This window comes from Halichoerus grypus, chromosome 2 (assembly GCF_964656455.1).
Source record: "Halichoerus grypus chromosome 2, mHalGry1.hap1.1, whole genome shotgun sequence".
NCBI classification, from domain to species: domain Eukaryota; kingdom Metazoa; phylum Chordata; class Mammalia; order Carnivora; family Phocidae; genus Halichoerus; species Halichoerus grypus.
Genome location: NC_135713.1, coordinates 208,587,718 through 208,615,396, shown reverse-complemented (window position 1 = coordinate 208,615,396; position 27,679 = coordinate 208,587,718). Strand labels below are relative to the sequence as shown.

The window sequence follows — 27,679 nt, the reverse complement described above, 5'->3', positions numbered from 1 at the left end:
CGGAGCGAGTCCCGCCCCTTACCCCCCCACCCCGGCCCGGCTCCGCGCGGCCAGACCGCGGGCCAGGCGGTCGGTGTTCCCGGGGGTCCGGCCGGTCCCCGGCGTGCCCCCAGAGTGGGCCCCAGAGTGGCGCCCAAGCACATTCCCGTCCAGCTTCACCCGCGCGGCGCGCACACGTGGTCCCGCGGCCCGAGGGTGTGGGGGGCGGCCCCGGGAGGGGGCGGGGGCCCGCCGGGGGCTCAGTCCCGGCGCGTGCGCGTGCGCCTCCGGCGGTTCCGCGCCACGGACCCGCGGGGGCGGGGCACAGACGCCGGGGGCGGGGGTGCTGAGGCGCCCCTCCCGGCGCCCCCGGAGCGCTGGGTTCCCCAAGCCTGCGCGCCCCCGCGCGGGGTCCCGGCGGCTCGGCGGCGCGCGGCATCACCCCACCGGCGGCGGCGCGCCGGGTCCCGGGGCGCAGCCCCGACGCTCATTGGCCTGGGCGGCGCAGCCAAGCTGTCAGCCCATGTGGCGTGTCCGCGCGGGGACGGCCGCGGTTAAATAGAGTCGGCGCCGGCCTAGAGGGAGCCAGAGAGACGGCAGCGGCCCGGCCTCCCCTCCGCCACCGCGCTCCATCCTCGCTCCCCGCCGCCCGCTCCGCCGCCCGCGCCCAGACCAGGTACGAGCGGCCCGGCGCGGACCGGGTACCGGGGGGCCCTGGGGGGGGGACGGCCCGGCTCCGGGGCGCCGCCGGTCCGCACCCTCCGGTCTCGGGGCGCTCCCGCGGGGAGGGGTCGGCCCGTCGGGCCGCGGGCTCCGAGGCCCCGGTCTGGCTGTGCGGGGCGCCGGCATCCCGGCGCTGGAGGGCCGGCGGCGCTGCGCCCGGGGCCCGGCGGGGCAGGTGGGCGATAGCGAGGGCCGGACGCCGGGCACGCCGCGAACAGCCATTTTGGTCGCGGGCTGGGCCACACGGGCCGCACCGCCCAGCCCCTCCGCCCGCGCATCCCCCAGCCCCGGTGCCGGAGGGCCGCGGCCGGGCGGCGAGGGTGGTGTGTGTGGGGGGGGACCGGCTCCCGTCACGTGGGCGCCGCGCGGAGCCCCGAAGCTCTGGAGGGCGGGCGGCGGGGCGAGGCCGGCGCCGCGGGGTCTCCAGCCCCTGCCCGGGCCGCGCCGGACTCGGCGTGAATAGCAAGTAGGGGAGAACAGCGGGCGCTCTCTGGAGGCAGCAAGCGCCCCCGAGCCGATGCCTCTTGGGCCTCCAAAGGGCTCTTTATTCGGCGCTGGGGGTGGGGGCTCCCTCCCGGCGGGGACTCAGGCACGCCGGGCCACGCGAGGGAGACGCTGCTCTCGCCGCGCGCCCTTGCTCGGAGAGACCGGGAGACCCGGGACGGCCGGACGGTGGCGTGACCACCGGTCCTTAGCGCCACGAGACCCTGGGGCCTTGGCGGAAGTTGCCGGGCCAGCCCTGGCCTTGCCCCCTCGGGGCTACCCAAGAGCGCCCTTCCTCTGTGGCCGGGGCTTTCTGTGCAGGGGGGCCTCGGGGGACCTGGGTCTGGGTGCTCAAGCAGCCTGAGGCCTCACCTGCGCAGGTGTGCGGGTGTGGGCAGCACTCGCCTGGCCCCTCACCAAGTGGCTCTCCAGGTTGGGCCCTGCTTGGGTGGTCAGACTGGCTGGGTGGACCCACCGCGGGGTAGGGGCCGTCTTTTCCCCAGAGCCCTGCAGGGACCCCTCCCCCCATGTCCCTTCCAAACCCTGGCAGTTCATGGGCTGCCCTGAGTGTGCCTGGGCCCCTGTCCCCAGCATGGAGAACAAGCTGGGATGCAGGGTGCAGGGCCCACTGGTCAGTGTGGGCTGGTGTTCCCCCCACTCTCATATGTTTTTCGCTCAAACTTCGGCACCCTTTCTTTTTTGCTTGCTTGATTTCCTGCGTCAGCTCTTAACACACTGATGGCCGAGTGGCCCTGTCCCAGGAAGGGTTCCGCTCTTCTGGGATGGCCCTGCCTGCTACCTCTCCCAGGACCCCAGCAGCAGGTTGCAGAGCCCACCGACTGTTGGGGGGCAGACACAGGGTAGCAGGGCCATGGTGTAGTCACCCAGGCCGGGGCCCCACATGTGACGGGTAAGGGCTGGCTGGACCAGCATGGACCCCCACCCCATGCGCCCTGGGCTTCTGTCCCAGCCAGCACAGCGCCCAGGAGCTAACCAACCGCTCTCAAACCCATAGGTGGTGCTGTGGGGTCAGGACGCCAGGGGAGAGGGTGGGAGGCTGCCTCCTGGTGGTGTGGCTGCCAGAGCTGACCAGCGTCAGGCTCCCACGCTGCCCTCCCTGCAGAGAGCAGCCATGGAGGAGGTGGTGATTGCTGGCATGTCCGGGAAGCTGCCCGAGTCGGACAACATGCAGGAGTTCTGGGCCAATCTCATCGGCGGCGTAGACATGGTGACAGACGACGACAGGAGGTGGAAGGCAGGTGAGTGGGTGGCCCTCGCGCTCCCCTCCCACACAAGGGGACCCTCTCCTGTTCTTGCTCTGGATGCGGCCTCCCGGCTGCCCAGGGCAGACCAGCTCCAGCCTGAGCCCCAGTCCCAATGGCAGAGCCACTGGTCACCAAGGCGAGGCTGGGGACTGGGGGCCCACGGGAGGCTGAGGGCCAACCCTGAGCATGCATCTGCCCGTTTTATAGCCGAGCTGGGTGATCTGCTGGGGGAGCAGATCCAGGGTGAGGCCAGGTGGGCAGGCACCCTGTCCCTCCGAGCCCAGCCAGCTACCGCCACATAAGATGCCAGGCTCTCTCGGGAAGCTGGTTTGACTCCCTCCCGCCCAGTAGGTTGTTCTGCAGAGCAGCTCTACCTGATCTACGGGATGTGAGTCAGCGTGGCAGAGTCTGGCCGGCCTCAGCAGCCAGGCAGTTTAGGACAGGCACAGGGTCTCCAGCTAGGGCAGTGGTGGACAGGAGGAGGGCACTGTCCCCACTGGGCTCTGCTCCGAGGCCACCTCCCACATGGCTGCCCAGTGGGGCCCCTTCTCAGAAAGCAGGCTGGTGTCACCCAAGTGGCACCCCAGACCTAGCACCACCAGCCCCTGCCCAGTCTCCCCGGGAGCTCATGGCTCCCTGTCACAGCAGGGCCTTTGCCGTCGGTCACTCAGGGCCCACAGCCTTCCACCTGTCTATGTCTGCAGGACTCTACGGCCTGCCCAGGCGGTCTGGCAAGCTGAAGGACCTATCCAGGTTCGACGCCTCTTTCTTTGGGGTCCACCCAAAGCAGGCTCACACTATGGACCCCCAGCTGCGCTTGCTGCTGGAGGTCACCTACGAGGCCATCTTGGACGGAGGTGGGTCCTCCTGAGGCTGCTGGCCAGCGATGGCCACCTCGGGGCTAGGGGCCCGTCCCTGAGGCTCCCACCCCCAGGAATTATGACAGCATTACCTCTTCTCACTTTTAAAAGCAGAAGTCTGAAAACACAAAAATTACCAAGGAGGCAGCGCAAGGTGCTGTGGCTCTCCTGGGCCCTGGTGTAGGGCCCATGGGCTCGGGGAGGTGTGGGAGGCGTGGGCCTGGGAGCAGGTCGAGGTTTCACAACTACACACACGGTGTCCCTGGCATGCCCTGATGCCCCAATTTCCTCCCTCCCCAAAGTACAGCTGGTCTTGGGGCAAGGGTGGAGTGCCAGGCAGAGCAGGAGGTGGGGTCTGGCCCCCAGGACTCATGCTCTCCACTCTCCCCTCCTCTGGGCTGTGTCTGGCCTTGTACAAGTGCCTCGAGACAGCTGTCCCTTGTCACGGGGCACAGACCTGTCCCTACCGCCCCAGGGGCCTAAACGTCTTGCCTGGTGGGAGAGGAGGCCGGCCACGTGGGCGTGGCGCCTCCGCAGGTGGGTGGTGGGAGCCCGGGCCTGAGGGGGAGCCTGGGAGCCGGCCAGTTGTACCGCAGGCAGGCAGGCAGGCAGGCAGCCCTGGCCTTCTAGCTTGCTTGCTGCTCAGCGAGCCAGGCCTGGGGCCCGCACGGGACAGTGCTGCAGGCACACAGCGCCCTGGAGGGAAGGGCCAGCAGAGACCTTGGACGCCGTTCCCCAGAGGCTGGCCAGGGTCCCTCCCTCCTTTCCCAGCCTGGACACTCAGCCTTTGTCTCCCTGTGTTTCCTTATCTTAGCCTGTCCTAGGGTAGGCTGCCCTTGGTGCTTGGGTGCTCATTGGTCACTGGGGCTTGCCAGACTCTACTGGTGACACCAGGGGCCAGGGGAGTATCCTGGGGACAATGCTGCCTTCTCTCCTCACCTCCAGCTTTCTCTGGCCTCTGCCTGGCCCAGAGCCTGGAGCCCCACCTGTCTTCTGGGCCCTGGGTTCCTTGTGACCCAGTTATCTGTCCTCAGCCCTACCTGGGCAGGCTGCCCTGCTCGGGCCCCTCCAGAGCCAGGCTAAGAGGGAGGACTTAGCCCCAGAGCTGGGCAGCAGGCCCAGCTGCCATGTCTTACCGTTGCTTCCCGCAGGCATCAACCCAGCGTCACTCCGAGGGACACACACCGGTGTCTGGGTGGGCGTGAGCGGCTCCGAGGCCTCAGAGGCCCTCAGCCGAGACCCTGAGACCCTCTTGGGCTACAGCATGGTGGGCTGCCAGCGCGCCATGATGGCCAACCGTCTCTCGTTCTTCTTTGATTTTAAAGGTGGGTACCCACCCAGCCCCTCTGGGCCTCTGGTTCCCCCAGGAAGGCTGGCCAGGGCAAGGCGTTCGTGCCATGGGCTCCCAGTGGAGGGCACCCTGCTGGAGCCGCCGGGCCCCCCATTGTGCTCTTGCCCACAGGGCCCAGCATCGCCCTGGACACAGCCTGCTCCTCCAGCCTGATGGCTCTGCAGAACGCCTACGAGGCCGTGCGCAGCGGGGAGTGCCCCACCGCTATCGTGGGGGGCATCAACGTCCTGCTCAAGCCCAACACCTCCGTGCAGTTCATGAAGCTGGGCATGCTCAGTCCTGAGGGTACCTGCAAGGCCTTCGACGAGTCTGGTGAGCGAGCGGTGGGCGGGAAGGGCAGGGGGTGGCCCCAGAGCTTGGGCCCCCCCCGGGCCAAGAGCAGCAGAGCCCCTGGGCCTGAGGTGCCCTCTGCACGCAGGGAACGGTTACTGTCGCTCGGAGGCCGTGGTGGTCATCCTGCTGACCAAGAGGTCCCTGGCCCGCCGCGTGTATGCCACCATCCTGAACGCCGGCACCAACACCGACGGCTACAAGGAACAAGGTGGGTGCCGGCGGGGGGCTGGAGGGGCCCGGGCCTGGCCGCGGCAGGTGGTCCTTGGTTGGGGGCTGAGGCCTGGCTCATCCCACAGGTGTGACCTTCCCCTCCGGGGAGGCCCAGGAGCAGCTCATCCGCTCCCTGTACGAGCCGGCTGGGCTGGCCCCGGAGTCTCTGGAGTATATCGAGGCCCACGGCACGGGGACCATGGTGAGCGCCCCGCCCACACCCCACACCCCACACCCCAGGCCTGAGAGGCACCCGGGCGGGATCCTGATCCTCCTCTTGTCTTCCACAGGTGGGCGACCCCCAGGAGCTGAACGGCATCGACCGAGCCCTTTGCACCACCCGCCGGGACCCCTTGCTGATCGGGTCCACAAAGTCGAACATGGGGCACCCAGAGCCCGCCTCGGGGCTCGCAGCCATGGCCAAGGTAGGTGGACGGGTCCGGAGCCGTCCTGCCTGCCACGCAAGGGGGGGTTCCCACAGACTGCGCCGAGGGGTACCAGCCACTGAGGCCCGGACAGCAGGGCACAAGCCTGTGACCGGTCTCTACCCTTGCTCCCTGTGGGCCAGAGGAGGGCGCAGGGGCTGCCCGCCTGTCCCACAGTCTTCCTGACCAGCCGGGGGTGCTGGGTGGCCTGTGAGGAGACCACGCACTGGTAGCTTCTGGGTGCGGCGGGGGCTCCCTGGTGCTCCAGGCTCCTTGGGGCTGTGACATCGTAACCTGCTTACCGTTCCTGCAAGAACTGGGACCTGGAAGGAGCTCTGGCTGAGGGGGCCTCTGTGTCCAGGCCCACAGCCCGTCCGTCTGGGGGGCGCCCTGGGGCCCCAGGTGAAGGCATGGGGCCCAGAGAGGGGAAGGGTCCCTGGGTCCCTGCGCCGTGTCGGGTGGGCCCGACCCCAGGCAGCAGTGCAGGGAGTCCGAGGCCAGCTGCCCCACCAACTGCGAGCCCCCTGCAGGTGCTGCTGTCCCTGGAACACGGGCTCTGGGCCCCCAACCTGCACTTCCGCAGCCCGAACACTGAGATCCCCGCGCTCCGGGAGGGGCGGCTGCGGGTGGTGGACCGGCCCCTGCCCGTCCGCGGAGGCAACGTGGCTATCAACTCCTTTGGCTTTGGCGGCTCCAACGTGCACGTCGTCCTCAGGCCCAATCTGCGGCGACCCTCGCCGGCCACCCCGTGCGTCACCCTGCCCCGTCTGCTGCGGGCCAGCGGGCGCACCCTGGAGGCCGTGCACTGCCTGCTGGAGCAGGGCCACCAGCACAGGCAGGACCTGGCCTTCGTGAGCATGCTCAATGACATCGCGGCCACCCCCCCCACCGCCATGCCCTTCCGGGGCTACGCGGTGCTGGGAGGGGAGGAGGGCGGCCTGGAGGCGCAGGAGGCCCAGCTGCCGCCTGCCGGCCAGCGTCCACTCTGGTTCATCTGCTCCGGTGAGAGGCTGGCCGTGCGGGCCCTCCCGGGAGGGTGAGCGGGTGGCTGCCCCGCGGCCACCACCCCTGACGGCTCTCCTCGGGACAGGGATGGGTGCGCAGTGGCACGGGATGGGGTCGAGCCTCATGCGCCTGCACAGCTTCCGAGATTCCATCCTGCGCTCCGACGAGGCCGTGAAGCCCTTGGGCCTGCAGGTGTCTGAGCTGCTCCTGAGCACAGACGAGACCTGCTTCGACGACCTCGTCCACTCCTTCGTGAGCCTCACCGCCATCCAGGTGCGCCCTTGGGCTCCGGGGGCCAGTGGGCAGGACGGGGCTGGTGGCCGGGCGGGCGTGACTCCTCATGCCCCTCTCCCCCACCAGATCGCCCTCATAGACCTGCTGACCTCCATGGGCCTACGGCCCGATGGCATCATCGGGCACTCCCTGGGGGAGGTGGCCTGTGGCTACGCGGACGGCTGCCTTTCCCAGGAGGAGGCCGTCCTCACGGCCTATTGGAGAGGCCAGTGCATCAAGGAGGCCGACATCCCACCGGGGGCCATGGCGGCCGTGGGTGGGTGTCCTCTGTGCTCCCCGTCCCGCTCCCCCCACCAGCCTCAGGGGCGTCCCTGGCCTTCCTCCTGTTCACACGGGGCGGACGCTGCGACCCACCCCAGCACCCTGCGGCCGACAGTAAACGCGCGGCCGTCGTCACCACAGGCTGGGCTGAAGCCACGTGGGGACAAGAGTGCCCCCCGCCCACGCAAGAAGCCAGGGAGCTTTTGATAAAGTCAGTGTCGGGGTGACTCGCTGTGGTTCCCTTCCGTGGGCACCTGCTCATGCCTCACGCAGGCTGGGCTGGGGACAGGAGGGACACCTCAGAGAGCCACCACCCTGAGGGGCTGTAGGGGAGGGGCCGAGGCCCGTGGAGGCCTGTCGGGGGCCCAGGACCTGGCTCCCCACCTGTGGGACAACAGAGAAGGTGTCCTCCCTCGAGATCAAACGCGGCAGGAGCGAAAGTGCCCCGTAAAAGCCCCGCTCCGCGGCTGTCATTACCGCACCCCTGTCATTAGGGCCTGCCCCGGGCAGTGCCTTCCTCTCGGGTGGGGGCCCCGGCTCCCCGCAGCCCGCCCCCTGAGGCCATCCCTGCCCACAGGCTTGTCCTGGGAGGAGTGTAAACAACGCTGTCCCCCTGGCATTGTGCCCGCCTGCCACAACTCCGAAGACACAGTGACCATCTCAGGACCTCAGGTGGGCCCTGGGAGGCGAGGCTCATCCCCAAGTCCCTTCCCCGTCCCTCGGGGGCAGCTCTGCGTGGGGAACCGGTCGCACTCGTCCAGCCCTTGACACCTCTGTCCTTAGGCCCAGGTGGTCACGTTTATGGAGCAGCTGAGGCAGGAGGGCGTGTTTGCCAAGGAGGTGCAAACGGGCGGCATGGCCTTTCACTCCTACTTCATGGAGTCCATCGCCCCCACGCTGCTGCAGGCACTCAAGAAGGTGGGCTGGCCGCCCTGCGCGGGCTCCCTGGAGGCAGGGCGGTGGGGGCCGAGGCCCGGCACGGCTGACGGTGTCACGTGCGCAGGTGATCCGGGAGCCGAGGCCCCGCTCGGCGCGCTGGCTCAGCACCTCCATCCCCGAGGCCCAGTGGCAAGGGAGCCTGGCCCGCACGTCCTCGGCGGAGTACAGCGTCAACAACCTCGTGAGCCCGGTGCTGTTCCAGGAGGCGCTGCGCCACGTGCCCGAGCACGCCGTGGTGCTGGAGATCGCCCCCCACGCCCTTCTGCAGGTGCGCACCAGCGGGGCCGGGCGGGGAAGGCCGGCCGCTTCCAGGAGGGACAGTGGTCCTGGTGCGTCGGCCAGAGAAGCCGAGGGTCTGGGCCTGCGGGCAGGGGGGAGCCAGTGAGGAAGGCCAAGCCCGTGTGCCTCCCCAGGGCGTCCTGAAGAGAGGCGTCAAGCCCAGCTGCACCATCATCCCCCTGATGAAGAAGGACCAGAGAGACAACCTGGAGTTCTTCCTCAGGAACGTGGGCAGGCTGCACCTGCTGGGGTGGGTCGGCTGCCCCGGCTGGGCCGCCGGGGAGGGGGCCGGGTTCCCGGTGGGGGGGGGGGGGGCGGTCCACCCGGAGCTTCTCCCCGACAGGGCTGCTCGGTGGCCTTGAGGTTGTCCTCAGGAAGTGGGCTGGTGGGTGCTGGGCCGCCTCGAGCTTCCTTGCTATGGCCCCCACCCCACCCCGTCTTGGTGATCTCTGGGGTCTTGTGGGAGACGGTTGGCCGAGGGTATGACAGGGTAGTCCCAGGCAAGGCCACCAGCCCAGGCGTGCGCCTCACACCTTTCCCCCACCCCCCAGCATTGATGCCAACCCCAATGGCCTGTTTCCACCCCTGGAGTTCCCGGTTCCCCGGGGGACTCCTCTCATCTCCCCCCACATCAAGTGGGACCACAGTCAGATCTGGGACGTGCCTGCCGCCGGGGACTTCCCCAGCGGCTCCAGCGGTTCTTCTGCTGCCACCGTCTACAACATTGGTGAGTGGGGGCTGAGGGCAGTTGAGGGACGGGGCGAGGCTGCCTTCTCCCTCCTGGGCGCTGGCACTAAGGTCCAGCCCACACAGACACCAGCCCCGAGTCCCCCGACCACTACCTGGTGGACCACCGCATCGATGGCCGCGTCCTCTTCCCTGCCACCGGCTACCTGTGTCTGGTCTGGAAGACTCTGGCGCGTGCCTTGAGCCAGAACATGGAAGAGATGCCCGTGGTGTTTGAGGATGTGACGCTGCACCAGGCCACCATCTTGCCCAAGACCGGTGAGATGGGGTGGCCGCCGGGGTCAGGGCAGGAATGCTGACGGCTGACCCTGCTGCTCATCTCCAACCTTGCTGTGCACAGGGACTGTGGCTCTGGAAGTGCGGCTTCTGGAGGCTTCCCGCACCTTTGAGGTGTCTGAGAACGGCAACCTGATCGTGAGCGGTGAGCAGAGGGCGTCCGGCCAGGCCACGGGCTCTCTGGTGGGGGTTGGCCTCTGAGTGGACCCTTGGTGGCCAGCTCCACTCTACGCACCTCAGGCTCTTCTGCCCCCCCATAGGGAAGGTGTACCAGTGGGAGGAGCCTGACCCCAAGCTCTTCGACAGCCAGGAGGGCCCGGACCCCACGGACCCCACGGCCGCATTCCACCTGTCCCAGGGGGACATATACAAGGAGCTGCGGCTGCGTGGCTACGACTATGGCCCCTACTTCCAGGGCATTCTGGAGGCCGACCTGGGAGGTAGGGCGCCACATCCTCCCCTGACACTCAGGGCACGAGCCTTGGGGCCGCCTCCCTCCTTCAGGCCACACGGGGCCTGACCTGCTGCCCAGGATCCAGGTGCCACGTGGCTCCGTCACCGCCCGAGTCCTGTGGACGGAGGGCTGTGCTGGTGTGAGGGTGTGTGGAGGGCAGGGTGCCGTGAGCGTGAGAGACCCGGCCCGGCCACGCCGACGGTCCCTCTGCCACAGGCTGCACGGGCCAGCTGCTGTGGAAGGACAACTGGGTGACCTTCCTGGACACCGTGCTGCAGATGTCCATCCTGAGCATGGCCCAGCGCTCCCTGCGCCTGCCCACCCGCATCACCTCCATCCACATCGACCCCGCCACTCACCGGCAGAAGGTGTACTCGCTCAAGGGCCAGGCCCAAGGTAGCCCCGAGTCCCAGGCCCCCCCCACCTGCGCCACCGGGCCAGCCGCGGCCCACGCTCACCGGCTCTTTCCCGCAGTGGCTGACGTGGTGGTGAGCAGCTGTCTGAACCACATGGTGGCCGGCGGCGCCCTCATCTCGGGCCTACACACCTCCGTGGCCCCGAGAAGGCAGCAGGAGCAGCTCGCCCCGATCCTGGAGAAGTTCTGCTTCACTCCCTACATGGAGGGGGGGCTCCTGGCTGGAAACGCAGCCCTACAGGACGAGCTGCAGCTGTGCAGGGGTGAGGCCCAGCCCCTGCCCTGTGCTCCAGCCTCCGTCGGAGGCCTCTGGCAAAAGGGAGTTTCTCAGCTTCCCACACAGCCCTTCGCTGGGACCCGTTCCAGCTTGACAACCTCCTGCTTCACAAGGAGCCGAAACTTGCCTCCTCGAGAGGCTCCCGGTCTTCAGGGATAGTTTAGGGCACAAGGACAGAGTCGGTCCTTCCTACCGGTGTCCCCAGCCAGCCATTTGGGTGTGACGCCACGGGGGCCTGGCCTGGCAGGCCCCGTGAGGGCTCGTACCCACGCTGATGGGTGGGGGATAACCGGCGCGGGGGATGTGAGGGCACTGAGCCCACGCTCCGTAGGGAGCCTACCCTCTGTGGAGCTCACGCCTCGACGACACCCACCCAGGGGGCTAGTTCCTAGTCCTAGAGGATCAGGCTGCCCACTCTGTCCCTCCCATCTGTTTGCTTATCCAGGGGCAGGGCCAGGTGGTGGGCCCTGGGAGGACAGGGTCACCTGGGTCCTGGTTACTGATGGATGCCTGCTCTAAGCAGACCCCTGCTGTATGGGGGTGCTTAGGGAACACTGGCCCGAGGGAGACCTCGCCTAGTGCCCATCTCCCCCTCCCCAGGGCTGGCACAGGCACTGCAGACCAAGGTGGCCCAGCAGGGGCTAAAGATGGTGGTGCCTGGGCTGGATGGGGCCCAGGTGCCCCGGGAGCCCCCGCAGCAGGGCCTGCCTCAGTTGCTGGGAGCTGCCTGCCAGCTCCAGCTCAATGGGAGCCTGCAGCTGGAGCTGGACCAGCTGCTGGCCCAGCAGAGGCCCCTGCTGCATGACGACCCCCTGCTCCACGGCCTTCTCGATTCCCCGGCACTCAAGGCCTGCGTGGACACCGCCCTGGAGAACCTGAGCAGCCCCAGGATGCACATTGTAGAGGTGGGTGTGTGGACCCAGCTCCAGGCAGGCTCAGCCGTGAGGAGTGCCAGGGCCCGTCAGAAGGTGTGCCGAGGCTGCCCTCGTGTCCTTGACCGTTCCGCCCTGCTTGAAGGTGGGCTCTGGGGGAGGACACTAGCTGGTGGTCTCAGCAGCGTGGGTGGCTGGGCCTCTCTGGCAGATGTCCGCCAGCTCGGATCAGGGTGCCTGCCCGGTGGGCAGCTGGTCCAGGAAGCTCTCCCCACCTGCAGGTGCTGGCTGGTGATGGCCGCCTGTATTCCCGCATTCCGGCGCTGCTCAACACCCAGCCCCTGCTCCAGCTGGACTACACAGCCACGGACCGCCACCCGCAGGCCCTGGAGGCTGTCCAGGCCAAGCTGCAGGAGTATGGCACGACCCAGGGCCAGTGGGACCCTGCAGACCCTGCCCCCAGCAGCCTGGGCATGGCTGACCTGCTGGCGTGCAACTGTGCCGTGGCCACCCTCCGGGACCCAGCCACGGCCCTCGGCAACATGGTAGCCGCTCTCAAGGAGGGCGGCTTCCTGCTGCTGCACACGCTGCTCAGAGGACACCCGCTGGGAGAGACGGTCGCCTTCCTCACCTGCCCAGAGCCCCAGCGAGGCGGGCAGAGCCTCCTGAGCCAGGTGAAGGGGCGGGGGCGGGGCCGGGGCTGCAGCGGGGAGGCTGGCTGAGCACTGACCCCGCCCCACCCACGCAGGACGAGTGGGAGGGTCTGTTTGCCGGGGCATCCCTGCACCTGGTGGCCCTGAAGAGGTCCTTCTACGGCTCCGCGCTCTTCCTGTGCCGCCGCCGGCTGGCCCCACAGGACAGCCCCATCTTCCTGCCCGTGGAGGACACCAGCTTCCGATGGGTGGACTCCCTGAAGGTCAGTCTCTGCTGGGCCCCCCAGCACCATGCCCACGGGCCTGGGGACCCACCCAGACGCCAGCCCTTCCCTCGTCCCGCAGAACGTTCTGGCCAACGACTCCTCCCGCCCCGTGTGGCTGACGGCCTTCAGCTGCACCCCCTCGGGCGTCGTGGGCATGGTGAACTGTCTGCGCCGAGAGCCTGGCGGGCACCGGATTCGGTGAGAGACAGCCACAGAGCTGCAGGCCCCCTCTCCCTCCCCCCCGCCCTGCCCTCTCTCCCTCCCCCTCCTCCAGCCTCCCCTCACCTGTGTGGCTGCCCACAGATGCATCCTGGTGTCCAACCTCAGCGGCACCTCCCCCATCCCCAAGATGGACCCAGGCTCCTCGGAGCTGCAGAAGGTCTTACAGGGGGACCTCGTGATGAACGTCTACCGGGACGGGTCCTGGGGGGCCTTCCGCCATTTCCCCCTGGAGCATGGTGAGCCCCCCAAGATGCCTCCCTGGCCCCCACCAGCTCCTTGCGTTATAGCCGGGTGGTCTGAGGGTGACAGGGGGCTGGGGGGCCCTGGCTAGGAAGCCCCTGTGGCAGCCGCACTTCCTGTCACCTTCAGGCCTGCCAGAGGAGCAGACCGAGCACGCCTTCGTGAACGTCCTCACCCGGGGGGACCTCTCCTCCATCCGCTGGGTCTGCTCCCCTCTGCGTCACGCCCAGCCCACTGACCCCGGCGTCCACCTCTGCTCCGTCAGCTACGCCTCCCTCAACTTCCGAGACATCATGCTGGCCACGGGCAAGCTCTCCCCTGACGCCATCCCAGGTGTGGGCTGCATCCTGCGGGCGTGGCCAGAGCAAACGCTCCCGGCCAGGGACTGGGAAGAGGAGGGCTCCTGGACCCACGGCCCTCAGGACCCTGGAGGCTCCTCAGGCCTGAGCTTGCGCACCGGGCGCCCCCACCCCCCACCCGGGGAGACGTAGGGCTCACCGCCACCATCTACCCCCAGGGAAATGGGCCTCCCGGGACTGTATGCTGGGCATGGAGTTCTCTGGCCGGGATGCCAGCGGCAAGCGTGTGATGGGGCTGGTGCCCGCTGAGGGCCTGGCCACTTCCGTCCTGCTGTCTGAGGACTTCATGTGGGAGGTGCCGTCTAGCTGGTGAGTCGGTGGGACCGTGAGCCCGGCGCCCCACGCGGCCACGGCCGAGGCTCAGGCCCGAGCTGACCTCGTGTGCCGCGCCCGCAGGAGCCTGGAGGAGGCAGCGTCCGTGCCCGTGGTATACTCTACCGCCTACTACTCGCTGGTGGTGCGGGGGCGCATGCAGCGCGGGGAGACGGTGCTCATCCACTCGGGCTCGGGCGGCGTGGGCCAGGCCGCCATCGCCATCGCCCTGAGCCTGGGCTGCCGCGTCTTCACCACCGTGGGTAAGCCCACCAGCCCTCCCGGGAGCCCGGCGCTGCCCCCGCCCCTGCCCCACGGCCTGGCTCAGCAGCACGCGCCTCTCCCTACCAGGGTCCGCCGAGAAGCGGACGTACCTCCAGGCCAGGTTCCCTCAGCTCGGCGACACCAGCTTTGCCAACTCCCGGGACACGTCCTTCGAACAACACGTGCTGTGGCACACAGGCGGGAAGGGTGAGCGCAGCTCGCGGGCCCCCGGCGGCGGCCCTGGCACGCCCACCAGTCGCTGTCCACCCGCGCTCCCACCGTCCTCCTCTGCCCTTCCTCACCGGGCCCAGGCGGGGACCAGGTCTGGGCCGGGGCCAGTGTCATGACGGGGAGGACCTCTCTTTCCTCGCACCCCCCCCCAAGGCGTCGACCTGGTTCTGAACTCTCTGGCGGAGGAGAAGCTGCAGGCCAGTGTGCGCTGCCTGGCCCAGCACGGCCGGTTCCTGGAGATCGGCAAATTCGACCTTTCCAACAACCACCAGCTGGGTGAGGCGGGCAGCGGGCGGGCGGGCGAGGTCCGCAGGGTCAGCTGGGGGCCGTGAGTGCTGAGCCCTCCCCCGCCCACCCAGGCATGGCCATCTTCCTGAAGAACGTGACCTTCCACGGGATCCTGCTGGACGCGCTCATGGATGACCGGGGCAGCGACTGGCGGGAGGTGGCGGCGCTGCTGCAGGCGGGCATCCGGGACGGCGTGGTGCGGCCCCTCAAGTGCACCACGTTCCCCAAGCACCGTGTGGAGGACGCGTTCCGTTTCATGGCCCAAGGGAAGCACATCGGCAAAGTGGTCGTGCAGGTGAGCGTGGGGCCCCCGGCGCCCCTGGCTCCAGCTCCCCAGGGCAGTGCCTGAGCTGGGGGTGCTGCTTGGGCTGCAGGTGCTCAAGGAGGAGCGGGAGACGGTGCCGCAGGTGACGAGGCCCGCGCTGATGACAGCTGTGTCCAAGACCTTCTGCTCGGCCCACAAGAGCTACGTCATCACTGGGGGCCTAGGCGGGTTTGGCCTCGAGCTGGCCCAGTGGCTTGTGCTTCGAGGGGCCCAGAAACTCGTGCTGACCTCTCGCTCTGGGATCCGCACAGGTGAGCAGTCCCGAGGGCCAGGACAGGGTGGGGGGTGGTCGGCTCAGCGCTCGTGAGCTCTCTGGTCCAGAAGCCCGGCTGGCCCAACCGTGCTGCCCTGTGTCCCTAGGCTACCAGGCCAAGCAAGTCCGTGAGTGGAGGCGCCAGGGCGTGCAGGTCCTGGTGTCCACGAGCGACGCCAGCTCGCCGGATGGGGCCCGGAGCCTCATCGCAGAGGCCGCGCAGCTGGGGCCTGTGGGTGGCGTCTTCAACCTGGCCATGGTGAGTGCAACTCTGAAGGGTCCAGAGCAGGCCCCCCAGGGAAGGGCCCTCCCAGGCTGAGCCCTCCAGAGCCGTGAGGTCAGGGCAGGTGCTGAGAACCCCTCACCCTCAGGTCCTGAGAGATGCCATGCTGGAGAATCAAACCCCTGAGTTCTTCCAGGATGTTAACAAGCCCAAGTACGACGGTACCGTGAACTTGGACAGGTGAGGTATACGATCCCCCAACCCTGTCCCCATCCCCCAGCACAGCCTGGCTCTGACCTGGTGCATGCTGGGAGCAGCCGCCTCTCTTGACCTGTGTGTACCCTAGTGCAGAGTTCCCGCTGCCACTCAGGGACCGAGCAGCAGGCCTCTGCTGGGGCCTGAGCTGGGGGTTCAGGGAAGTGGAGGCTGCTGGGCACGCTGGCCGGGGTGGGGGCGGGGACTGGGCCAGCCAGCAGGGTGTGACTCGAGCACCCACAGGGTGACCCGGGCGGCGTGCCCCGAGCTGGACCACTTTGTGGTCTTCTCCTCCGTGAGCTGCGGGCGCGGCAACGCCGGCCAGACCAACTACGGCTTCGCCAACTCCTCGATGGAGCGCGTGTGTGAGAAGCGCCGGCACGACGGCCTCCCAGGTGGGCCAGCTCGCTCCTCGCCCGGCAGCCCCCACTTGCCGCCGCCCCGCTGCGTGCCCCCGCTCACCCCCGGCTCGCTGGCCCTGTATTCCTGTAGGCCTCGCGGTGCAGTGGGGCGCCATCGGAGATGTGGGCATCATCCTGGAGACAATGGGCTCCAACGAAATGGTCATTGGTGGGACGCTGCCGCAGCGCATCACCTCCTGCTTGGAGGTGCTGGACTTCTTTCTGAACCAGCCCCACGCCGTCTTGAGCAGCTTTGTGCTGGCTGAGAAGAAGACCAGCGCCCAGGGTGATGGCAGCGCCCAGCTGGACCTCGTGAAGGCGGTGGCCCACGTCCTGGGTGAGGGAGCCCGCCGTCCCCGCACTGTAGACCCTCAGCTCCCGCTAACTGCCGTTTCCCTGGCGGGAAGAGGCCGTGCTCTTTTGCTCCGGGAGGGGACAGGCTCCAGTGGTCGGCGCAGAGCTGAGGGCGGGGGGGGGGGGCGGTCACATGCCATAACCATGGTGATGGTGGTTTGGGAAGGGGACTAGCTGCCAAGGTGTCCGCGCTTACCCAGGGCCCCGCCCCACCTCCCTCCCAAATTGCCAACGGAGTACCTGTCCCCAGGCATTCGAGACTTGGCCACCATCAACCTGGACAGCACGCTGGCAGACCTGGGCCTGGACTCGCTCATGGGCGTGGAGGTGCGCCAGATACTGGAGCGCGGGCACGACCTGCTGCTGTCCATGCGGGACATCCGGCAGCTCACGTTCCGCAAGTTGCAGGAGTTTTCCTCGAAGGCGGGCACGGCTAACGGTGCGTGGCTGTGAGGGAAGCTGGAGAAAGGGGAAGGTCCCTGGGCCACCCTGGCCCCAGCTCTTCCTCCGTCCCCGGAGCAGCACGGGTGTTCCTCTGTGCCGCAGGCTTGCGAGCAGCCTAAGCGGCCCCCCCACCCCCCCAGCTCAGGGTTTGTCCATCGGGACCCTTCCTGTGAGCCCTGAGTGGGGCCTTGGGCCCCCACCCATTTCCCGCCCTGGCCACCAGCAGCCTGAGTCAGGGGTGGGTGTGTGCGCCCGTGCCCGCCGTCGTGTTTGTGCGTGGGGCATCTTGTGTGGCCCTGGCCCTCCAGCATCTGCCCCCTCCTTACAGAGCGGGCCGCCCCCACGGCCAAGGACAGCAGCCGTACCAGTCAGCAGGCCCAGCTGAACCTGAGCACCCTGCTGGTGAACCCCGAGGGCCCGACCTTGACACGGCTCAACTCGGTGCAGAGCTCTGAGCGACCCCTGTTCCTGGTGCACCCCATCGAAGGCTCTACTATCGTGTTCCACAGCCTGGCCTCCAAGCTCAGCATCCCCACCTACGGCTTGCAGTGTACCCGAGGTGTGACCCGTCCTGCGAGGCGGTCCCCACCCCCCAATAAGGCAGGGTGGTGTGCGTGTCCCACCCAGGGTCCCCTCCTGCCTGCCGCTGAGCCTCCTTCTGCCCCACAGCTGCACCCCTGGACAGCATCCAGAGTCTGGCCGCCTACTACGTGGAGTGCATCCGGCAGGTGCAGCCCGAGGGGCCCTACCGCATCGCCGGCTACTCGTTCGGGGCCTGCGTGGCCTTCGAGATGTGCTCCCAGCTGCAGGCCGCGCAGCAGAGCCCGGCCCCCTCACACAACAGCCTCTTCTTGTTTGACGGCTCACCCGCCTACGTGCTGGCCTACACGCAGGTGAGCGCCGCGGGGGCGTCGGTGGGCTCCGAGCCGCAGCCCCAGGGTCGCAGGCCAGGGCCCCGCTGCAGCAGCCCCTTCTCCCTCCACAGAGCTACCGCGCCAAGATGACCCGGGGCTGCGAGGCGGAGGCCGAGGCCGAGGCCATGTACTTCTTCACGCAGCAGTTCATCGACATGGAGCACAACAAGGTGGGGCCGGGGGCGCCCTGCAGCCCCGAGCGGAGCGCACACGCGCGCAGCCCGCTCCGGACCCCGCGGGGCTTTGTGCCGGGCCCGCGCCGCTCAGAGCCCGTCCTGCACCCCCGTCCCACAGGTGCTGGAGGCGCTGCTGCCCCTCGGGGACCTGGGGGAGCGCGTGGCGGCCGCCGCGGACCTGATCGAGCGCAGCCACGCGGGCCTGGACCGCCGCCAGCTGATGTTCGCCGCGCACTCCTTCTACCACAAGCTGCGCGCGGCCGAGCAGTACACGCCGCGGGCCACCTACCACGGCACCGTGACGCTGCTGCGCGCCAAGAGCGGCGGCATGTACAGCGAGGGCCTGGGCGCCGACTACAACCTGTCCCAGGTGTGCGACGGCAAGGTGTCGGTGCACGTGATCGAGGGCGACCACCGCACGCTGCTGGAGGGCAGCGGCCTGGAGTCCATCCTCAGCATCATCCACAGCTCCCTGGCCGAGCCGCGCGTCAGTGTGCGGGAGGGCTAGCCGCCCCCGCGGCCCGGGGGTGGGGGGTCCTGCCGGTGGGAGCCCTGCCCCCGCGCCCTGTGCGCCGCCGCCGACTCGGAGACCTGCCCCGGTCTGTGAAGGGTCGGCCGGGCGGGCCCGGTGTGCCGCGTGGGGTGCGCCGCGTGGGTCTGCGCCTCGGTCCTCCGTTCGATCCTCCTATTTATTGCGTCGCTGGGGAGACGCCAGGGCCTCGTCCACCCTGTGAAGGCCGGCGGCGCGGGAGCCCCAGCCCTGGGGCCCCCATGATGCAGGGGCCTGTGGAAAGGAGCAGTCCAGGGCGCCCGGGCACCCATTCTGTGTTCGTCTGTATTCGTTTTTCAAGAAACATGATTCATATTGCTGCTTGAATTCTGGAGTTTACTGTAACTGTCCGTGTCCAGAACCACGTCTGGACTGTGTTCCAGCAGCGCTGCCCGTAAAGGCCAGGAGGTGTCCGCCAACCTGGGGGAGGCCCACCCGCCTCCCCACAACTAAACCCCACCTGAGCTCTGGCCTCCAGTCACCCCTTCTTCCCTCCTCCGACAGCTGCGTGAGGGCCCAGGGAGGGCGCCCCTCTGCTCCCCGCGGCCCTCAGACCCGGGGACAGCGCCTGGCTCCCGGAGGGCCGCGGTGGCTGCTCTGCTAGAGAAGCAGCCCGTAGGACAGGCATCCCGCCGGGCACTTCAACAGATCGGCCAGGGCAAGCGTGGGGTCCCCCCGCCCTGCTTCCTGCCTGAATTCCTTACTCCTCAGGGAAACCTTGGGATTGTTCTCCTTCCTTGAGGACACCTACCCACACCATTGAGAGTAACCTTGACCTGGAGTCAGGTGGTCATAGGTGTGAATCCCATCAACAAAATACCTTCACAGCAACACCTACGCTACTGTTTGCATAACTAGCCGAGTTGAACAAGAGACTGACCATCACACTGGTTTAGGCAAAGGTGGATCAGAGCAAGTCAGAGGGGCAGGGAGGTTCCCTGAGCATCTGAACCCTGAGAGCCGAGGGGTGAGGTGGACACCAGTGGTGCAGGGGGGGTGTGAGTTCTGAGCCAGCTGGTGGGAATGAGCAGGGAAAGCTGGACCCTGCAGCCAGGGATCCAGGGGCCGGGGGGATCAGGCCCACCTCTAGCCTTCTACAAGGATGTGCCGAACACAGAAACAGACCAGGGGCGCCTCCATATTCCTCAGAAAGTTCAGCATAGAATTACCATGAGCCAATAATTCCACTCCTAGGTATATACCCCCAAAGAATTACGCACCGGGGCTCGCACACGGCACTGCTCATAATGGCCAGGAGGCGTCCACCGGTGGACGGATGTACAGATGTGGTCCGCTCCTGCCTGGAGTACTCAGCAGTGGGGAGGGCTGTCGTTCGGCACGTGCTGCACGGGGCTCAACAGGTGCCAACAGTGAAAAAGATCTCAGAGCAAAAAATACACTCGGGATAGAAAGGGTTACTTCGTAAGAGTCAACTGGTTGAAAAGATGTAACAATCCTGAACTTTCATGCCCCATGATGGTTCCAAATCACAGGAAACAAAGGTTATAGATCTGAAGAGAGAAACTGACAAATCTGCAATGGAAGCTGGAGACTTCAAAAGCCCTCTCCTGAACTGGCAGAACCCAGAGCCGGGAAGTCAGGAGGGTGCACCAGACGGACCGTAACAACCAGCCCGTCTGCCCACAGTGACTTAGAACACTCCACCCGACAGCAGCATAACACATTCTTTCCAAATTCACATGGAACATTTACCAAGGTAGCACACATTCTGGGTCATAAAACCAGTGTCATTAAGAAATTCAACTTCTAGAAAATATTTTCTCTGACCACAATTGAATAAAATTAGAATCAATAACAAAAAAGGTCTCTAGAATATCCTCACATGTGTGGAAATCAGATAACAGTTATAAAGAATCCTCGGGTTAAAGAAAAACTGGAAAGAGAAATTGGTATCTCGAGCTGAATCAGCGCAGCACCGCACCTGTTAGCAGACAGGTGTGGGCCTGAAGGCCCGTGGCAGGAATGAAGAAACCGTTCAAATTAACCTTCAGAAACTAAAACAAAATAAGGGCAAACTAGACCCAGCTAAGCAGAATAATGGAAATAGTACACACACCAGAGTGAAAATCAACTGAATAAAATACAGAAGAACAACAGAAAATTAATGAAACCAGAAGCAAGTTCTTTGAGAAGACCAGTAATACATAAACCTTCAAGCAGATCGAACTGGAAGAGAAATAAAGACACAAAGTACCAACATCAGAAACCACAGAGGTGACATCCCTGAGATTCTACACGTGTTAAAAGACTAATAAGGGAGAGCGCCTGGGTGGCTCAGATGGTTGAGCGTCTGCCTTCAGCTCAGGTCATGATCCCAGGGTCCTGGGATCGAGTCCCGCATGGGGCTCCCTGCTCCTTGGGAGCCTGCTTCTCCCTCTGCTCCTCTCTCTCTCTCTCTCTCTCTCTCATGAATAAATAAATATAATCTTTTTAAAAACGAAGACTAATAAGGGAATATTATGAACGATTCTACTCCACACAATTGGACAACCTAGGTAAAATGACAAAATTCCACACAAGACACAAAGTCAAGAAGAAATCACAGCCCGAGTGACCCTGCACGTATGGAAGAAAATGAGTTTGTAGTTAAAACCTTTCCACAAAGAAAATTCAGACCTGAATGGCAAATTCTGCTGGATACTTAAGAGAAAAATGTTACCCATTCTATCCAAACTCTCCCAGAATTCTGGCAGGGAAACCAGTCTCAGTTCAAAAGGATTCAGTTTGCATGAAATATCTGGGGACGTATTTGTCTGCTCATGCTGCCAAAACACGACACTGTGGACTGAAATTTATTTTCCCACAGCTGGGAAATCCACGATCGAGGTTCCTGCCAATTCAGTTCCTGGGGAGAGCTATCCTCCTGGCTCATAGGCTGCTGCCTTTTTGTTGTCCTCACATGGCAGAGAGCGACCACACAAGTCCTGGTGTCTTCCTCTTCTTGTAAGGACGCCGGCCCTAACAGATGAGGGGCCCGCCCTTAGGACCTCATTTTGCCTTTAACACCTCCTTATCGGCCCCATCTGCAGATACAGTCACTTTGGGGATTAGGGCTCCCACATGAATATCGGGGGACACAATTCACTCCACAGCAAGGGAGTAACGTACAGCTCTTCTACGAGGCCAGCATTCCTTTGATACCCAAACCCGACGTTACAGGATAGCTACCAGTATCCATCATGGTCATACATGCAAAAAATCAACACAGAATTTTAGCATGCAGAATCATATTTTAAAGGGTAACACATCATGACCAAATGGGGCTTATCCTAGGAATGCAAGGCTGGTTCGACCTTGAAAAATCAGTCTCTGTAATTCACCAGATTAATGGCCAAAACGGATCATCTCATTGGATGCAGGAAACAGCTTCTGCTGAACACAGATGCAGAACCCACACCCATTTGTGGGGCCAGCTCTCAGCCAGCTAGAGATGGGAGACCTCCTCCACCCGGAAAAGACGTCCCTGCAAAATGCCGCTGCCGTCGCCCCTAATGGCAGAAGGGCAGACGCCCCAGCTGCGACCAGGGACGAGGCAGAGACTCACAGTCCCGCCACGTCCAGTCAGCACCGCGTTGGAAGTTCTAGCCAGCAAGTCACAGAACGGAGGTAAAGGTGTACAGACGAGAAAGAAGAAATCCAACCACCCCTGGTCGCAGGCAACATGGTCAGCCCTTGCTCAGAAGCTGACAGAACCCACAGAAACCTGCTAGATGTAAGCCGTGAGTGTGGGAAGACCGCAGGAGAGGTCGGTGTGCTGAGCCCAGTCACAGAATCACGCACAAGGAATGAACGGCAGGCGCTGATGTTAACAAGTCAACACCAGTCAGAGCAGTGCCCCTCAAAGAAGAGAGAGTTAGGGATGAGTGTGATGAAAGGTGTGCAAGGCCCTGCTGAGACCATCCTTTGCTGAATGGCATGAAAGGAGCGAGGAAGGAGATGTGCTGTGCTCGTGGGTTAGAAAACTCAATGTTAACGTGTAAATTCTCCCCAAAATGACCTATAGATTTTTTTTTAAGATTCAAATTTTAAGCAATCTCTATACCCTACGTGGGGCTCAAACTCATGACCCAGAGACCAGGAGTCCCACGTGCTGACAGAGCAGGCCGGGTGCCTCCTGACCCATACATTTTATACTGTCTTGATCAAAATCCCAACAGGCTTTCTGTAGGAATCGACAAGCTCACTCTGAAATCGGTGCCAATGCAATTCGATACAGAGCAACAAAGCTGGAGAAGTTACGTTGCCTGATTCCAAGATTTTTCAAGATTTATTACAAAGCTGCAATAATTAAGACAGTGTGTTTATTAACATCAAGATACACAAGTAGATCAATGGAACAAAATAATGAGCCAAGAAATAGACTCACACATGTATGGACAGCTAATTTTCAATAAATGGTTCTGGAATAATTGGATATCCACATGCAAAAAAAAAAAAAAAAGTGAGAAAAGAGACCTTAGATCCATAGCACAACACATACAAAAATAACTCAAAATGGATCATAAACTTAAACGTAACTTTTAAAACTATAAAACTTTTTGGGGCACCTGGGTGACTCAGTCGGTTAAGTGACTGCCTTTGGTTCAGGTCATGATCCTGGAGTCCCTGGATTGAGTCCCACATTGGGCTCCCTACTCGGCGGGGAGTCTGCTTCTCCCTCTGACCCTCCCCCCTCTCATGCTCTCTCTCTCTCATTCTCTCTCTCAAATAAATAAAATCTTTAAAACTATAAAACTTTTTGAAATAAATATAGGATAAAATGTTTGTGAACTCAGGTTCGACAAAGGTTTCTTAACTAGGACACCAAAAATATGATTGATAAGAGAATAAATTGTTAAATTAGATTTTATCAAAGCTTGACCATCTCTACTCTTTTTTTTTTTTTTTTTTTTTTCCTTTTAAGCAGTCTCCACGCCAAGCACGGAGCCCAACACAGGGCTTGAACTCACAACCCTAAGATCAAGACCTGAGCCGAGATCAAGAGTCAGTTGCTCAACCGACTGACCACCCAGGCGCCCCCATTTCTACTCTTTGAAAGACACTGTTCAAAAAATGAAAAATAAGTCACAGATCCCTGGAAAGTTTCTGACCAAGGATTTGTGTCCAGAATATGTAAAGAACTCTCAAAATTCAACAAAAAGAAAACAAATAATTTAATTTTTAAAAATGGGCAAAAGAGGGTGTCAGTTGGCTCAGTTGGAAGAGCATGTGACTCTTGATGTCAGGGTTGGAAGTTCAAGACCCACGCTGCATGTAGAGATGACTTAAAAATAACATCTTTTTAAAAATTTGTTTAAAAATTTTAAATGGGCAAAAGATGTGAAAGACATTAGGAACAGACATAATATTTCATAAGGAAATGAAAATTAAGAACACAATGAGGGGGGCGCCTGGGTGGCTCAGTCGGTGAAGCATCTGCCTTCAGCTCAGGTCATGATCCCAGGTACTGGGATCGAATCCTGCATCGGGCTCCTTGCTCAGTGGGGTCTGCTTCTCCCTTTCCCTCTGCAGGTCCCCCAGCTTATGCTCTCTCTCACTCACACTCTCTCAAATGAATAAATAAGATCTTTTAAAAAATAAAATAGGGGCACCTGGGTGGCTCAGTCGTTAAGGGTCTGCCTTCGGCTCAGGTCATGATCCCAGGGTCCTGGGATTGAGCCCCACATTGGGCTCCCTGCTCAGCGGGAAGCCTGCTTCTCCCTCTCCCACTCCCCCTGCTTGTGTTCCCTCTCTCGCTGTGTCTCTCTGTCAAATAAATAAATAAAATCTTAAAAAAATAAAATAAAATCTTTAAAAAAAAAATATTACGTGTTGGAGGATGTGGAGCAACTGGAACTTTCCTGCGTCGCTAGCATAAATGAGAAACGGTGCACCGCGCTGGAATATTTTGGCAGTTTCTTAAAAAGTGAAATGTGCACTTACTGTGTGACCCAGCCATTCCATTCCTAGGTATTTACCCAAGAGAAACAGTCTGTGTCCACATGAAGACTTGTCCACAGACTTTTTTGTAGCCCAGAGCTGCAAACACGGAGACATTCATCCCAAGTGAACAGACGGGCGGATTGTGGTTCGTCTGGGCCGTGGAAGCCGCTCAGCAGCAACGCGCCAACAGACGAAGGATGCACACGGCGGCGTGGATGGTCGCGAGAGGCTTATGCAGAGCGGAAACCCCAGACCAGAAGGAGTCCGCGCTGCATGAGTCCATGTCTGTAAAATCCTAGAGAGGCAAGGTAATCTCTAGCGACAGAAAATAGATCAGTGCTTTCTAGGGACAGGGGGCTGGGGGGGGGCAGGAGGCAACATTGGGGGGTCATAAATATTTTCTTTTTTTGGTTGTGATAGTGTCACTGGCGTATGAATGTGTCATTGCTCATTGTGCCTCTGTAAAGCTGTTAGAAAGGTGTGTATGAACCAAAAGTCAGTGAGACCCCAGCGTACGGTAGGTAAGACACCTGACTTCTCTCACTGTAGGAGGAAGGCGGACCACCGTCACGCTGAGCTGTCAGTCCGGACCCGCGGCGCGGGCTGTGGGGACATGGGCTCCAGGCGCTGCTGGGAGCTCAGGCAAGGGCATGAGCCTCTGGGGGGAACCACCTTTGCACACCCGTCTTGGAATTTATCCCGGGGCACAGCGACCTGCGGCCACACAGGCACAAGCGTGCTCACTGCGGCGTTGGGTGACATTGCAAAGTATCAGCGAGCAGGTAAAGGGCAGGAGAGGTGGGGGACGCCTGAGCAGCTCCCGGGCCGCGTCTGGCGAGGAAGGCCGCCGGAGCTCCAGGGCTGGGTACGAAGTGGGGGGAGAGGCAGTGTGTGTGTGTGTGTGTGTGTGTGCGCGCGTGTCCGCGCTGGAGGAGTCACACGACGCACACGTGTGCATCGATGCTTATTTCTGCAGAAAGAAGCAAGGAGACTGGGGTGCAGGGAGTTGTGGCCAAAGGGACATCTCTCTGAACAAACCTTGCAGGAGTTTTGACTTGGGGAACTGCTCAGGACCTTGTGTGTTCAAAGAGTAAACTTAAATCTACACAATGGGGACAAAATTAAAGCTGGAGACACAGAGAAAGACGTGAGCCTGAGCGCAGCGCGCAGGGATGAGGCTGGCGCGCGGGAGCGAGCGGGGCGCCCTCCGCGGGCTGCGTCCCGCGCACAGGACCGCTCACCACCCCGACCTGGAGGCTGTAGCCGCGGGAGACACGGCCCCCCCACGGTGGGCTGGAGCCCCGCCCCGCTCAGTCGGCGGCCGGGGAGGGGGGGGGGGGGAGGGCGAGCGCCGGGCTCCGGGGCCGGGCGGGGCGGGGGAGCGCAAGGACGCGCCCAGACCCGGGGACGCCGCCAGAGCCAGGCCCGCGACGATGGCAGGTCCACGCGTGCGGACGGCGGCCGGCAGCTCCGCGAACTCGCCGGAACCGGGCAGAGTCTGGAGCAAGTCAACCACAGTCTCGGAATCCGCACCGAGGGCGAGGGAGGGCGCTTGTGCCGCAAATCTGCCGAGTCCGACGCGCCCCCGGCCCCACTCTGCTCCGGACGGGGCAGCCCCCAGCATCCCAGAACATCCCCCGGGGCGGGGGGCTGAGCGCCGGGGGCCCCCACCCGCAGCGCGCTTGCAGAGCTGCCAGACCCTGGAGGAGGCTGCCTGATGCCCCACTTGCGAAGCTGGACGGTCACTCAGAGTGACCTGTCCCCTCCCCGTCCCCAGCAGTGCTCCGGACGGGGTGTAGGAACAGGCGCCCCCCAAGTGGCAGACTTGATTTGGAGCAAAGCACAGGGCACTTGGCGCCAAGGAAGAAGCAGTCAGGAGGGAGGTCGGCTGGGAGCGGTGAGAACAGGGCAGAGAGAATGTTTGAAGAAATAATTGGCCAACACTTGCTAAAGTATCTTGATCTGTAAAGAGAAGAAGCTCATGGAAGCCCAAACATGATACATACCCGTAAAACCAGTCAGACGTAACATAAACAAACCGCTATAAACCAAAGATAAAGAGAAAATCTTGACCCTGAGAAAAAAAAGAAAAGCACATCACATACCAGGAAGCAATGATACGAGGACGAATGACGCCAGTTACAGCAGCTTCAGAAGAAAAGCTGCAACAGGACACACACGGGGAGGGAAGTCGGGGTGAGCCTGGTCCACGGGCGCCGTCAGGGCCCCAAAGACCCCGCGCCGCTCCCGCCTCTGTCCTCCCCAGTCCACCTGTAAGTTTAGCGTGACCCTAACCCGAGTCCCAGCAAGCTTCTCGTTTAACGTAGGACTTTGACAAGCTGATTCTAAAATGTATGTGGGAATGCAAAGAATCTAAAATGGATGGAACAGAAAAAGTACACAGTTGGAGGAATTAAACCCTTGATTTCAAGACTGAAGTTACCGTAATTCAAACAGTGTGGTGTGGGGGTAAAGACAGACATATAGATTAACAGAGAGCGGAGAATCCAGAAATGCACCCTCACGCTTATGGTTGCTTCCATTTCTTTTTTTATTTTATTTTAGTTATTTGAGAGAGACAGAGAAAGCACACAGGGGCAGAGGGAGAAGCAGGCTCCCCGCTGAGCAGGGAGCCCCACGCGGCACTCGATCCCAGGACCCTGAGGTCACCCCCTGAGCCCAAAGCAAACGCTTCACCAGCTGAGCCCCCCAGGCGCCCAGTTTTTTCTTTTTAAACCTGAGATCAAATTGACCTCCCGCGCTGGGTGAGGTGAGGACATGCGGCGGGTGGTTTGACGGGCACACGTGGGCTAAGTGTCCCGCCAGGGGGCTCACGCACCCTCCACCTCACTGGATTTCCAGGTGGTGTTTGTCGTCACTGTGGCGAGAACAGGAAGGTGCCCTCTCTTAGCGGCTGTCAATTATGCGGCACAGTGTGGTCACCTGCAGTCCCCGCGCAGTCCCTCCGCTCCCTGGACTAACTCGCCTCCCGCCGGGAGCCTGGGCCCGTGCCCTTCGACCCACGTCCCGCAGGCCCCCCAGCCCTCCTCCACTCTGCTCCCCGTCTCTATGAGCTCGGTTTAGATTCCACACGCGAGTGAGATACTCCGTATTTGTCTGACTCCTTTCACGAAGCACAGGGTCCCCAAGGTCCATGCATGTGGTGGCAAACGGCAGGATTTCCTTCCTTTTTTTGGCTGAATAATATTCCATGTCACATTTTCTTTACCCATTCATCATCCGTTGATGGACCCCGAGGTTGCGTCTGTGTCTTGGCCATCGTGAATTATTGTTCCTTTTAACGAACCTTTAAAAATATACACGTAGATAGATTTACAGAAAGTGGCAAACAGGTGTACAGGAGACCCTCTGTCCCCTGCCCCTGCCCCCCCGTGATAACGTGTTTCTCCGCAGAGCCACACAGACGCCGGGAAGGGGCCCCTGGGGCGACGCCTGGGACTTGTGACATGTCGGCAACTCTACACACATTTGTGTGTGTGTGTTGTTCTAGGCAAATCCGTAAAACCACCACCACAACCAAGACAGAATGTCTCCTGG

General features: G+C 62.9%; 1 protein-coding gene across 2 annotated transcripts; it reads left to right on the top strand.

The window, feature by feature from the left end:
- Window positions 1-498: 498 nt before the first annotated feature.
- FASN (fatty acid synthase) lies at window positions 499-18,505 on the top strand. Of its 2 annotated transcripts, none has more exons than XM_036093375.2 (42): window positions 499-655; window positions 2,309-2,444; window positions 3,155-3,307; window positions 4,462-4,635; window positions 4,773-4,973; window positions 5,080-5,202; window positions 5,291-5,406; window positions 5,495-5,629; window positions 6,160-6,631; window positions 6,720-6,907; window positions 6,995-7,184; window positions 7,767-7,861; window positions 7,973-8,107; window positions 8,193-8,396; window positions 8,542-8,657; window positions 8,959-9,134; window positions 9,221-9,412; window positions 9,495-9,575; window positions 9,691-9,870; window positions 10,101-10,280; window positions 10,359-10,562; window positions 11,177-11,481; window positions 11,730-12,122; window positions 12,197-12,364; window positions 12,447-12,565; window positions 12,671-12,825; window positions 12,959-13,162; window positions 13,347-13,497; window positions 13,585-13,763; window positions 13,852-13,971; window positions 14,149-14,271; window positions 14,355-14,578; window positions 14,658-14,859; window positions 14,969-15,120; window positions 15,233-15,324; window positions 15,583-15,734; window positions 15,832-16,077; window positions 16,345-16,533; window positions 16,867-17,097; window positions 17,208-17,431; window positions 17,524-17,622; window positions 17,747-18,505. In XM_036093375.2, the coding sequence occupies exons 2-42, from the start codon at window positions 2,318-2,320 to the stop codon at window positions 18,134-18,136; spliced, it is 7,560 nt and encodes a 2,519-aa protein (XP_035949268.2). In that variant the 5' UTR covers window positions 499-655; window positions 2,309-2,317; the 3' UTR covers window positions 18,137-18,505. The 2 variants fall into 2 exon arrangements, with proteins under 2 accessions (XP_035949268.2, XP_077922405.1); XM_078066279.1 differs by having other exon boundaries at window positions 564-655; window positions 2,201-2,444.
- Window positions 18,506-27,679: the final 9,174 nt, after the last annotated feature.

Bases quoted from the DNA above. Each gene is read 5' to 3' on its own strand.
- FASN (XM_036093375.2), top strand. From the start codon at position 2,318: ATGGAGGAGGTGGTGATTGCTGGCATGTCCGGGAAGCTGCCCGAGTCG. The intron at 10,281-10,358 runs GTAGCCCCGAGT...TCTTTCCCGCAG, and splicing joins GCTCAAGGGCCAGGCCCAAG to TGGCTGACGTGGTGGTGAGC. The intron at 13,972-14,148 runs GTGAGCGCAGCT...CCCCCCCCCAAG, and splicing joins GTGGCACACAGGCGGGAAGG to GCGTCGACCTGGTTCTGAAC.